Source organism: Perissodus microlepis, chromosome 7, assembly GCF_051167445.1.
Source record: "Perissodus microlepis isolate ML-2025 ecotype Zambia chromosome 7, ASM5116744v1, whole genome shotgun sequence".
Lineage (NCBI taxonomy): Eukaryota > Metazoa > Chordata > Actinopteri > Cichliformes > Cichlidae > Perissodus > Perissodus microlepis.
In genome coordinates, this window is record NC_140467.1 from 5164222 (window position 1) to 5177683 (window position 13462).

Sequence of the window (13462 nt, forward strand, 5' to 3'; positions counted from 1 at the left end):
ATGAGTTCAAAGTGTGGGTGAGACTGTGATCTGTAGTGAGAGCAGGGAGCAGGTGGACAAGATCCTGGAGAGGTGGAGGCATGTTCCAGGGAAAAGAGAATGAAAGTCGGAACAGAATACATGTGTGAATTAGAGAAAGAGAGGTGTTACAGTAAATGCAAGAGGGTAGAGGTAGTGAAGGTGGACTAGTTTAAATACCTGGGGTCAGCCATAAAAAGTAATTGACAGTGCACAAGAGAATGGAAGAAGGGAGTGCACACAGGTTGGAGCAGGTGGAGAGGAGTGACAGGAGTGGTTTGTGACAGTAGGACAGCAGCAACAGTGAAGGTTGACAAGAAAGTAGTGAGGCCTGTCATGGCGTATGGTTTGGAGACAATGACCTTAAAGCAAATTGAAGCAGCGGTTGCTGTGATTTGGCACTAAATAAAACTGAATTTAATTGAATTAAAACAAAAAAAGAGGAGCGTAAGGTGTCAGAGTTGAAAATGCTCCGGCAGAAAAGTGGTTATTAATAGCTTAATAGCTTTCAATTCATCATCCATACAGCAGTAATGTTTTCTCATCTCTAACGCTCAATATGGTCAATTAACGCTGAACTGTCGATGTGCAATCAAAAACCAAGCTCGACAAATCAAGCTCCATTTCCGTAGAATGTAAATAAAGGCCATCTGCTCCGGTATGTAAAAGGGACCCCGACCCCTCCTATCAGGGCGTCGCCTGACGCCTTATCCCGCCCTCTAAGACCAGTCTCCGCACCTATTGGTCAACACTGAAAGGCCTGTCACTGCCTCTCTGATGTCGGACCGCCCACAGGATCGAGGACAAAAACAATCGGCATCTCGCCGTCCTCAGTAAAACATAAACAAGAAGACTCAAACGAATCAGTGTATCCTTTTTAAGCGGCACGGACAGCACCGAGGGAGAAATGGTTTCTCCAGTAACAGTGGTAAGTACCAGTTTCAAATGGCCATTTAAAACATTCAGGAATAAACAGCGGCTAGTTAAGCTAGTGATACAATAACGAGACTTCCGAAGATAACATCCTTAATGTGTGCATTGTCGACTGCCTCGAGCTGCTATTCAAGCATTTACTGGGGCATTTTCGTTGTTATTCATATCTTGTCATACTTTATCTTGGAAGGCCAGCGCATGCTCTCTGGTTCATTATTTAATTGCCAGTAAATAAGCGCGTCTGCTAAATGAAAAACCGTTCGCTCAGGTGCTCGCGGTAACTCACGCAGCTATCTCATTTTCTCGTCATTAAATAGTGTCCATCTGTATGTGTTTGTGCAGACACAAGGCAGAAACTTTCTTGTTTCCGTCTAGCCGTTTCCCTTTTTTTGGCACAGCAGCGACGCTGCTCGCTGTTCCTTCTCGGTATTGAACGTACACAAATTTCGAAAGGCTATCCCTGACAAAAAAGAAAAAGCTGTCATGCCACGACCTTTTTTAGGGGCCGAGCACTAAAAGTGCGAAGGCCCTATTGTATCTGCTCCGTTTATTATTATTATTATTATTATTATTATTTCGGCAAATGAATCGGCCTTTTGAGGGCCTAAACATGCTCAAAAACTCATGAAATTTTGCACACGCGTCAGGTCTGGTGAAAATTTACGTATTTTAATGTCCTCAGACATGGCCAGGGAAAATTGGCTCAGTAGCGCCACCTAGAAAAATGAAAAACGCGAGCCCCCCGTGTGGGTATGACCTACATGTATGAAATCTGGGACACCATGCCGATACGAACAAAAAAGTCTGTGGGCCCATTGACGCAAACCCAACAGGAAGTCCGCAATTTAGAAGTGAAGGTGACATTTTGGCTCTAATTTTGCCATTTCCATGCCTCGAACTTTTTCGAACTCCTCCTTGGGATTTGGTCGTATAAGCTTCATCTTTGGTCAGTGTCAACTACACACCTGGGCCATGTTAAATTGCGGAGCTTTTGAGTTTTCGTGATACGGTGAGGCCGTGGCGCCATGGCGAATTTCGATGACTCGCCATGAAAATCTTATTGACTCTTATTTTGTCATACATTTTCTGACCTTGACCAAAGTGAACACATATGATAAGGCTCCACCCCTGAACATATTTCAACTGCCATATTTGACATCAGGGACAGCGCCACCTAGTGGGAACAGGAAATGTCATGTTTTACACTTTGGGGTACAGTATTGTGATGTTTTACATCTGCAGCCTCAAATTTCTCCAGGAAAGCCTTAAGGAGTTGGTCTTGGGTTACAGTGAAAACTGTGACTTTTCGCGAAAGGGTGTTACCCCAGCAGCATGGCGAACTTTCATGTCTCGCCATGAAGAAACAAATTAGTATAACTCAATGAAATCCAGTCTGATCAGTACCAGACTTTACAGGCATGATGTCAGACCCGCCCTGAACAGATTGATGTGCCCATTGTCGGGAATACGCACAGCGCCACCTAGTGGCAACAGGAAATGTCATGGCTTTAATTTTGTTGTACTGATTTTCACAGGTTCATCGTGGCCACCTCAAAAGCGGTGAATATCACCATCCGTCCTTCATGATGCTTTAGTGCGAAAATTGTGAGTTTAAACTGAATGGCGCACCCTGATGGCAACGCGGTTCACCATGAACAATGAAGTTGCTTTTCAAGGGCTTGGAAAGTTTAAAAAGTCTTGAAATTTGGTGCACACCTCCAATGTGATGAGGGCTTTTTTGCTATGTGATCATTTTCATTGAATATCCCAAAATGGCTCCACAGCGCCCCCTACAAAATTTCAAAACCACAGCCCCTGCTCTGTGTTTTATGTATGAGTCTGAAACCTGGTAAGCTTATAGGAGATATCAAGATGTACAAAAAAGTCTCTTGGAGCAATATCCCAAATCCAACAGGAAGTCAGCCATTTTAAAATTAATGTGCAATTTTGGCGACATTTTCCCCTCTTTTCAGGCACCGTACTTTGACGAACTCCTCCAAGGGATTTCATCAGATTGATGCGATCTCCAGTGCGTGGAATCTAAAGACCTTTGTGATGTTAAATTGCGAAGCTTTTTACATTCAGGGAAACGGGGTGGTCATGGCGGCACGTGGAGTTTCAATCACTCGCCAAAAAGCAGTAATCTGCTGTCACTCAAAAACACAATGTTCAATCTCTCCCAAAGGTCATAGGCGTGATGAGACTCGAGCTCGGAAATGTTTGTTATGCCATTTGTCAGTAATGGTTAGAGCGCCACCTAGTGGGACGACTAACTAATCATGATTGAACGAGGTGAAATGTTAGCTGGTGGTTAAATGCATGAATTCCATCAATGTGACATCAGATCGGACGTGCTGGTTTCAGGTGTTGGGCGTGGCTCGACGCGCCGGGGGTGCGAGGGCCCTCATAACGCTGCTTGCAGCTTTAATTGTCTTTTTTTTCCCGTTCCTTACCCTCCAGTAACGCATGCGCCGAGCTGTGGTCGATTCTGGCTTTCTTTTCATCTCCCTTGTTGTAGCTGTGCTTTATATAGAGTTTATTGTTTGGCGTATCTATTGGCTCAATAATGGACCTCACCTGGAAATCATCCATTTTGACAAAAAAGCTGATAACTACATGAATAATTTAAGCAGGTGGAGCATCATCTTGCTCTAGCAGAGCTGCTATGAAATGTTACCCCCTTTGCTGGGGCCATGAAGGACGGTTCATTGTAAGTTGGCCTGTAGAAAACCCGGGTGTGTAAGCCTATGTGGAGGAATGCCTGCCATACAGACTAGTTTCCTTAGTGATGAAGATACTGTGCAGGTCCTGGTTTTCCTTTATTTCTATTAGGGTCCCAGCATTGCTGAGAAAAAGATGTATGCTTTTATTCAGGGTTGTTTTTCTGATGCTGAAAAACGTAAACAGGCAATATTGGTGTGTTAGTGTCTGATAATTGCCAGTACCTGTTCAGAAGTAAACGTGATTATTGTCCCACTGGAGGCTGCTATTATTCAGTTTTACTTAGATGCAGTTCAGTAGTTCCTGCTTGATTCTTTGGTATGTTTTTTTAAACACAGTACTACACTCAGTTTTACAACAGTGAGCAGAATGTTGTCCTTATAAGGGACTCTATGAACATTTTTAAATCTAGATATGTCAAGGAACCATTCAAACAGGCAGAGCACATGCAGTCTGAAACCAATCTGTACTGCCCAAAGACTTTGACTCACGTTGCTTGCCTTAACTTGATTTGCTTATTTTTGGCTATATTGATCATCTGTAGAGGCATCAGCACATCCAGTGCCCACAGTGGGGGGGGGTTTGTTTTGTTTTGTTTTTTTTATCAGAAACTGAAGTTTTTACTCTTACGTCAGGAACTCAAGACGTCATACAGTGCAGCAGTAAGGTTGTATTCCTTTCTAGTCTGCATCCCCAAATGTCTTCAAGTTATCTTTGTTGAGCTAAAGCAGCTCAAAGGTGGAAAAAAACAGAGTTGTGTGATGCTTCATAGAAATAACATTGTCATAAGACTCACATGCCAGCTGTGCAGACTTTAGAGGCGCCATATTTCTGTACTTCAAAAGGACACAAAAAAGAAAGAACAAATTGTCTTTTCTTTAGTTTAGGATACGAGGTGCCTTTTAAAGGTCAGTCGATCTGTATTGACTAATCATGCAAATATAGTCAATCATTAACAGTATTATTGTTTAACAGAGGACAGGAGCAGGTGTGTGTAGCTGTTCAGCTTTATATGGTCCTGCACTTTTGCAAACATCCTTTATTTATAATGTGATCATTTAGACAGATAAATGATGACAAAATGATTCATTTTCTTTGCTTCTTAAGTGAGGTATTATGTTCTCCTTTTTTTTTCTGGCGACAGCCGGCTATTACAGGACTAACAGCCATCACTAATGTCCCTGTCTTCAGTGCTCCCACAGACAAACTGACGCCTCCACGAATAAGAGTGGACTGGTTTACAGTTGAGATGATAGTGTGCTACATAACTCCACCAATTTCAGTCAAGTACAAGAAACTGAACAGGAGAACAATGCTGATCATCTGAGCAAGAAACCCATTAAAACTGGTATAAAGCAGTTTATGGATTCCCACAAGCAATTATGCTTTCCTGATGGAAAAAATTGTGCAATCACATTTTAATGGGGTGGGGAAATATTACAGCAGTAATTGTTTAGGATATGACAGAAATTAATACTTGAACTCCTGATACTATCATAATCTGGATTCATATCTAAGTCAGCAAAATGAAACTTCTTTTATAGAACACTGTAACAAAATTGAAGCATAATTGTATTAGAAGACTTAAAGGATTATGTTATAAATGTTTCAAATCCTATTTTAGTTATGCCTTTCTCCTTCTTAAAGGATTTTGTTTAGCGTGTACATGCCATGATTGGATGACAAAGAATAAAAAATGAAACTGAAAAGTATCTCAAACCCAGCATAGAACAGACTAAAGGTTATAGGAATCACTGACTTCCTCCCAACTTCCTTTCCTTTCTTAAGTGCCAAACCAATCATTAGTCTTTTCTGTAGACAGAAATCAAACTGACACTGCCTTATTGAGCCTAGTAAACTGTTTTCACTGGACCTTATTTAATAAGAACTAACTGCTATATGTGTAATGAGAATACCTAAAGTCATCCTTGAGTCCCAGGAGTGTAACAGATATGGTATGTGGTGCTTTCTTGTGCTCTGTCCTAAAGTAAGACAAGCCTGGCTTTTTAAGCAGAATTTTCATATCGGTTAGTCTGGGAGTGTTGCCAGGGCCGTCTCCTTGCCTCGCCACCTATGTGGCCTTAATGTGATAGATAGGTTCACTGTACAAGTATGGCAAAGTGGATAATGGAAAGGAGTGCATTAGTTCCCATTATATACCTAGCCCTGGTTTGATGGCAGTGGAAAACAGCATTACACTTGTACCTAGAGGAGACTGATATTAATCTTAAATGTATTGTGAAAGCAGAAAACAAAACTGCTGAAATTTATCTTAATCTTGTCAGAGTGACAAAGTGGCAGAGCAAGTATTGTTACTTCTCTTTTTGCCATTTTGGTGGAAGCCTAAATATTCAAAGAAAAATGACTGAAACAACTTTTATTTTTACAGGATACATCTAACTAACAGTACTTTATAACGCAAGAATTTGAAGTAATAATCAGGGGTAATTTTAGTATTGTAATCCATATGCTGAAGCGGCTTAAGAGGTGAGTTTAAAAGTAAATGTCCAATCTTGGCACACAGACCACTAGGTATCCAGAAGCTCTGTGCGCGTGTGCTAGGTATCTTCATACACTCTGCAATCACATCTTAAGGATATATATAATTAGCTAAAACTTAAATTGTGACTATGGAACAATATCAAATAATGTTGTGTATGAAGCTTTAGTAGGTCTGCAGAGCTCCTGGGAGGATCATATAACACATGTAAGCAGTGGATAAACATATAGCTAACCTACGTCAAACTACCTGAGTGCTAAAACACACTCCTGGCATATCTACCTGATGGAAACCTGTTTCCAAGCAAGGGCTTTCCTGGAGACCATATAATTCAGGAAATTTAGACAGATACATTACTGCCTTTTTCCTCTCTTGTCTCATTCTCAATGGATGTCCTTGCACCACACAAGCCCTTGGAAGTAATGTGTTTGTTGCGTCCTCCCTGAAGCAGACTGTTGAATACATTTAGAAAAATGGTCAAAAGTGCCTTCCTAGTCTGGCATGCTTTCAGGGAACATGCAAATGATCTTCTCAGCATCCTGCTTTTAATACTGGAGAACCCAGGCAATAGTTATTTTGCTGTCCTACTTTTAGCTCAATATGTTCATGACTGTATGAACTTATGCGTCAGATCCCTGTTGTTTTCCTGCTGGTAGTCTATCAGGTACTCTAGAGTAGGTTTGGGGTCACCTAAACTCGGTCACTTAAACCTCACCCCCTTCTTCCTTCTCCATGTTTCCGCGTGCTTCAGCACAGGGAATCGTCTGATCATTAGGGTTTTCCATTTAATATTGTAGGGGTTTACCTTGCTATATAAGTCACATTCATTCTACTGTTATTGCAAATTGGCACTATACAAATAAAATTGAATTAAAATAAACTGAACACTTCAGTTGATCCTGTACTGTCATTTGATCTGTTACTTTTTTGAAGAATTGTGCAATTCTGGTCTGTTCCTTTCTACCTTCCTTCACAGTAATAAACTGTAAGGTCCTTCAGTCTCTCTATCCTACTCCTCCTCTGCTACTACATCCAGCTGCCATCTGAATGGTGGTACACCAGCTCATTCACTGTTTTCTTCCCCTAAGGCTTCTTTATTTGTGCTTCTTCTTATTTTCCTTTCTCTTTGTCCTAGTTGCCTTTTCTTTCCTTTTTATTCTCTTTTGAACTTTGCAACCATGCCAGGGCTTTTTTTGTTTGTTTGTTTTTTTACATCATTTTGCTTACCACCGAATATATCAGGGTAGGATGCAAAAAAAACACGCTGTAAAATAGCCCTTTGGGACATCAAACCAGCAGTTCTTGCCCAGTCCTTTGAAACTTTTCCTTGCTGCACTATGACCCATTGTTCCTCCTCTTCTTCCCGCCTTATTCATATACTCTTCTTCTCTCCTCCAGCAATCTCACCTCTAGTGAACCCACACTCAGTGCCTTTCCCTTCCACCTCACCCACTTTCTTTTTTCTTTTGCCTTTTGATCCCACAGGCCTGCCTCAAAAGTGATTCTCAGAATCACCGGTGGCTCATCATTCCAGGGGTTTTGTGAAACTTTTTCATACTCTGAATTTGTATTTGTGTTGTGTGCCTCATCTATTTGGACAAAAATAAAATATGACTGGTAACACAGTTGGAAAGAGGCACTTGAGTGATGATTACACTTCACAGTTCTCAGTAATTTCATATACGAGGAAGAAGGTAAACCAGACGAGAAAGAAAAACAACATAATAAAATTAGTTGCAAAAAGGAGAAATTTAAAGGTTACTGGGAGTCACAGTTTGGGAGTGTTCTCATTTCCTTCGACAGCCTTTTCCCACAAAGTTTGGTTTCAGTGACGTATGGCTGATGGCGAGAAACTAATGGCCACACAAAGTCAGCAGTTTTAAATCTCACTACTTGTTTTTTTCCCTCCTTTATTCACAAATATAACACTATGCAGCTCAAACAGAAAATGCATCTATTTTAACCTCGTAAGCCCCAACGCCCCCTGATACGGGGGCAAAAGGCAGGAGATCAGGTAGGCTTGGGGCTTAAGAGGTTAAGTCGATGATTATAAGAGCATCACATGTATTTGCAACTATATTTCAGTTATTAATGTAACTATTCATTTTACTTTCAGGTCAAGAGTGAAGGCCCTAAACTGGTGCCATTCTTCAAAGCAACCTGTGTATACTTTGTCCTGTGGCTGCCCACCTCAAGCCCATCTTGGTTCAGCGCCCTGATCAAATGCCTGCCCATCTTCTGCCTGTGGGTGTTTTTGCTGGCTCATGGCTTCACCTTTCTCTGTGCTCACTCCAGTGCCCGCAAGATCTTGGCTGGCCTAATCTTTTCTGCTCTGGGTGATGCTTTTCTCATCTGGCAGGAGCAGGGCTACTTTGTCCATGGTGAGGAAAAGCTCTGCATTTTAACAATTATCTCATGAGATGTAATTCAACCATATAACAATAAATGTCTAGGTGTGTCCATTTAAAAAAATGTCTGTTGTAAACAGCCATCAAATATTAACAGACATAACCCCTGGTTCAGGAATTGTTTTATCACCTGACTCCTCCTGGCTTCTTGGCCTTTTGAGCCCGTTGAAAACATTAATCAGAACCATTAGAAAGACTAAATAAAACTCAATGGAAACAACTTGTATTAAAACCTAATTATGGTTTCATGTATTATTTAATATTCTACAGGCCTTCTGATGTTTGCCATTACCCATATACTCTACTCTTCTGCTTTTGGGATGAAGCCCATTAATGTGCGTGCTGGGCTGGTGATCACTGCTGTATCCTTTCTGTGCTATATCCTGCTGTACCCCTACCTCTCTGGCCCCTTCACCTACTTGGTGGCCGTCTACATCGCCCTAATTGGGTTCATGGGCTGGAGGGCCATCGCAGGTTTGCAGCTGGCGAATGACCTGTGGACCTGGACCAAGTTGTCTGCCTGCCTGGGTGCCGTGCTCTTCATGGTCTCCGACCTCACCATTGCAGTCAACAAGTTCTGCTTCCCTGTGCCCCATTCGCGAGCCATCATCATGGCCACCTACTACGCTGCCCAGATGCTCATAGCACTGTCAGCTGTTGAGTGCCAGGACGTGGAGGTGGCCAGGAAGAGAACATGAGTTGCAGCAGTCTCCAAACCATGTGATTATGGACACATCTCACTGCCAGGTTCCCAGCCCCCAGCCTTCATCTCAGTGTGGTGCTCAAACACCGCTGGACCACTACAGCCTTTGCATCACCCTTCTGCCCCATTAGCGTTGTAATCTCACATGTGTCCTCTAACCAAGAAGATACAGTAGTATTATCTTCTGCCTCACCCAACAACAGTCCTACCTGCCTCCTCTAAAGATAGAATGGCTTTCGACCTAGTTACAAAGGTGATAAGTGCAGTAATATTAACCTGCTATGTAGAGAGTATTACATACTTTTAACTGGCTAATGGAAGCATGTCACTGGGCACCTTCAAGGAGTGTGTATGGGAGAGCAATGGGGTCTGTGTGCGTTGATGTATTTGATTTTTACCTCGCTTGGCACACAGTCCTTTCACACACCTCACGCTCCCAGCACAGACGTATGCTTTATGTTGTCCGGCATTACTATTTAACATTTAGTTTTTTATTTGTTGTCGTTAAAAAGGGAGTTTTTTTTTTAATACCGACGTATACATATTTTTTCCATTCTCTGTTGCTCTGTGTTCCCCTTAATTAAGGGTGCTATTCTAAAAGCTTGTCCAAACCTGTTTTCGTTATCTGCGATCCCCTTGATATTATTTATAACAATCCTGCCCCTCTACACTTTCATAAGTCATCATCAACGTATTTTTTAAAGTATTTTTTCTTCTATGATGTCCTCGAATAACTAGATGCACAGCTTAAAAATGATAAAAAGTAAACAAATAAGGCTGAAATTCAGGGAGGGAAATTTGGGTGTCAACAAACCAGTGTGTACTGTAAGTTTCATGACTGAACATTTATGTTGGATGGGGAAGAAGTTTAGCTTTCTCCTGAGATTCACACTGCTGTCAGTGTCCCGCTGTCACAAAGAGAACACCCTAAATACCATAGTCACAGCAGACTACTGCACACATTATTACTTGCTGTGTAGTGTGCACCTGCTTCTCCTTTTGGTGTTAAGTCCACCAGGAATTTGTTTTCCCCACCAGCAGCTTTTTAAGAAACGCAGGTGCAAATGTTACCACGTACACACACCTGACACCCACAGCTCCTGCTGTGTTAGTTATTGGAAAAAGTTCATGGGGATCTTATTGCTAGAATGGATCAGCTGACATGCGCTTATTTGGCCTAATAGCAATGTTATGAAGACTGAAAAGAAGGGCTATGTTACAGGATGGAATCTTTTTGTTTATCAACCCTGTGTGTGTCTGTCAGGGCCCTGGGAAAGGGCTCACTCGCTCATAATGAAATGCACACATACATGCACAAAAGTGTGCGCTTTGTCCTTAAGGCAGCCAAAACGAACTGAAAAACCAAAATGGAAAAAAAATGGGGAAGACAAGGGAACTGGCACGTCATGTGAGGAAACAGTTATCCCATTATTTCCAATAATTCCCTCTCACAGGACACTTCATCAGCTTTAATCCTGCAAAATCCGCCACAGCTAATCCCTAACAGGCTGGCTCCTATTTTGTCTTTCATCTCTTACATATTTCTGCTTCTCACCTCTCGTTTGTTTTGTCCCCTGCAAATTTTTTTATTTTAAAACGAAGTGTCTTACTGAATATTTAAGAATTACACTGCAACTTTTTCTTCAGATGTCTACACTTGCGCGTGTTTTGAGCGTCTGCATATCTGTGAGATTGCGTACACTGCTTTTTTTTTTCTTAGCTGTTGCTTGAACATCTGTGTGTTCTTGTGGCAAATCAGAACCAACTCAAGGCCCGAAATGCTGTGAACCAACAGAGTTTCTATGAAGTACACACACTACTGGATATTTTTATTGTATTATCACAATGCTCTTAAAACCATCTTCATGCCCATCGCCTCTTCAGAACTGCAGCTTTGTAACAGACTGCAGATCTACTGTCAGTTAAGAACTTTAGGCTAGTGTTTTAATAGTGACAATTTCCATTGCTGGACATGCCTCCTGTTTATATGCTGGTGGAGAAAAAATCTGATTGATCACAGATTTAAATTATTAATCACTGTTAAACATGACAGTGGAACATATTTAGCGCAATAGTTTAATAATGAAACTCTCAGATGTGATGCTGTGTATATATATTGTTTATGAAGCAACCGTGGAAAAATACAAGCCCATGTTATGGGTTTCTTCTGCTGGGTCATTGACCCCAACAGCTGTCAGCAGCTACATGCGCACAAAAAAAAAACATACCACAAAAAACCCCACACACATTCAAACACTTCAAAAGGTGTTTAGGCATCACCTTAGCCACCATGACAGATCTGCAGGCAGACAATGGTGTTGACTGTCATCAAGGTTTTTATCAATATCAGTATCACAGTTTTGCTTTGACCGAGAAAGACACTTGGCACAAGTGGCTATTCTTGACTACTGCTTTGCCAGAAAGTTCCTCAATATTCTTTCAGCCTGTCACTATGCTTGTCAGCACAATGTTTCTGCTTTGTCAGTCAGAAATGTTCCATCAGTCTGGTCGTGTGACCACTTTTCTTCTGTTGCGTGTTTTAATTTGTCCTCCCAGCACTGCAGACTCTGACTCTGCAGTTCTCTCCCTGTTTTCATCACCGATGGAGCACGTTCTGTCAACAATTAATATCGGCCGCCTTTGTGCTGAAAGCCGTCCACCGAAGCTTCATAGCAGTCTTAACAGAAAGTGGAGTGCAAGTAGAGATGCTAGCCAACACAGACTCTAGTACATGGCCTCAAGTAAAACCATGCAGGGATGGCAGGACTTAGTCAAGCAGTCTTACTCATCCTTACTATGTGGGCAATTTCTGTGGGCACCTCCTTCTTTGTCCTTTGCTACACAAAGCCTCCTGACTGTTGTTCCTACAGTACAGAGCATTTATTTTTGAGATATTTTTTTCTTGGCCAAACTGTTTCTTCTCTAAAGTATCTGCTTTTATTTGATTTGGGCTCCAGAAACCAAGCCCCCCCCCCCCCCCCACTGGTGCAGGATTGCTTTTAGCTTTTTCATTGAGGACGGAGGTTATTATTGGGTGATATTGTAGCTTGAATTAGATTACAAGGTGAAATATGACACAGAGGGGAAGCTGTTAGCTACCACCCTGTTCCCCCACAGATGGCAGGCCAGCAAGCGCATCAGTTTACCTTAGTCTGTCAACGGCCCGTTGTTCAAAGCTTTGTGTGCGCATATAAAAGGGACCAGAGAGAGCTGTCAGAGGTCTCCACAGTGAGTCCTGTGGTTTCACTTGGTCCTCTGAATAGGTTAGCACTTTTCTTTGATTAGAAGTTTTCTTGCTGAATTCTTTTTGCTGTTGTTTCTTGTGATTGTTGATTTGAAGACTTTGCTGCTAATGCACTGTGCTCATGATTATGAAGTGGGTTGCATTCAAAACAGATAGCTGTAAAGTTTGTATATTTATCATGCATGACTAGTGGGCTGATGTGACTCCTCCACATCAACACCAATGTGTTGTTTTTACTACAACTGACAGCCCTGCAACATCAGTATGAGCTTAAGAGAAATATGTGGAAATAAACCTCTTTGTAAAATCACCCCCCTCCCCCTCACCATGTTCTGCACTTTTCTGTACCCAAAGTAAGGCCAGTTGATCTTTCCTTAAACCTAGCAGTGAAAGTGTTATTAACAAAGGATTATTGTGTACTGTATCCTCTAAAGTATATGCTCATTTTTCCTTTCATTTTTTCTTGAAAAGTTAGTGTTTTGAAAGTGACAAATCAGCATGTGAGAATCATGTGTTTTCTTTAAAAGACATTCATTTTAATTAAGTGTTACTTACCTTGATGTATAAATCTTTTTTTAAAGTGTTATCCTTTCATTTGCAGAAAATGAAAACCCAAAATGTTTTGCCTGTCAATGTGGGAAAAGCCAAATTTGTTTCCCACAGATTATTTAATCCTTGTTTTAAGGTCCATTGCAACGCAGAATTTGAATTCCGTTTATTGAAAGAATGTTTCACTTTTCTTTTAATTCAATGACATGCTTTTACCTTGTTGTCCTTGGTTTTTTCACTTTATTGTGATCTTTCTTTCATGACTGTAGAGATGAAATAGTTTCTTTCCTGTAGTGAAACTGCTATGAATGTGAATAACTATTGGAAAAATAAATGCAATTACAATGCAAGTTCAGCAAAATGTCTCTTTTTTTTTTTTTTTTTTT

At 41.3% G+C, this 13462-nt stretch overlaps 1 protein-coding gene across 1 annotated transcript; it reads left to right on the plus strand.

Annotated features, from left to right (window-relative positions):
• The first annotated feature begins 781 nt into the window (after positions 1–781).
• Positions 782–13426, plus strand: tmem86a (transmembrane protein 86A). Its single transcript, XM_084932970.1, has 3 exons — positions 782–946; positions 8289–8553; positions 8851–13426. The coding sequence occupies exons 1-3, from the start codon at positions 926–928 to the stop codon at positions 9276–9278; spliced, it is 714 nt and encodes a 237-aa protein (XP_084789096.1). The 5' UTR covers positions 782–925; the 3' UTR covers positions 9279–13426.
• Positions 13427–13462: the final 36 nt, after the last annotated feature.

Bases quoted from the DNA above. Each gene is read 5' to 3' on its own strand.
- tmem86a (XM_084932970.1), top strand. From the start codon at position 926: ATGGTTTCTCCAGTAACAGTG. The intron at 947-8,288 runs GTAAGTACCAGT...TTTTACTTTCAG, and splicing joins TGGTTTCTCCAGTAACAGTG to GTCAAGAGTGAAGGCCCTAA. The intron at 8,554-8,850 runs GTGAGGAAAAGC...AATATTCTACAG, and splicing joins GCAGGGCTACTTTGTCCATG to GCCTTCTGATGTTTGCCATT.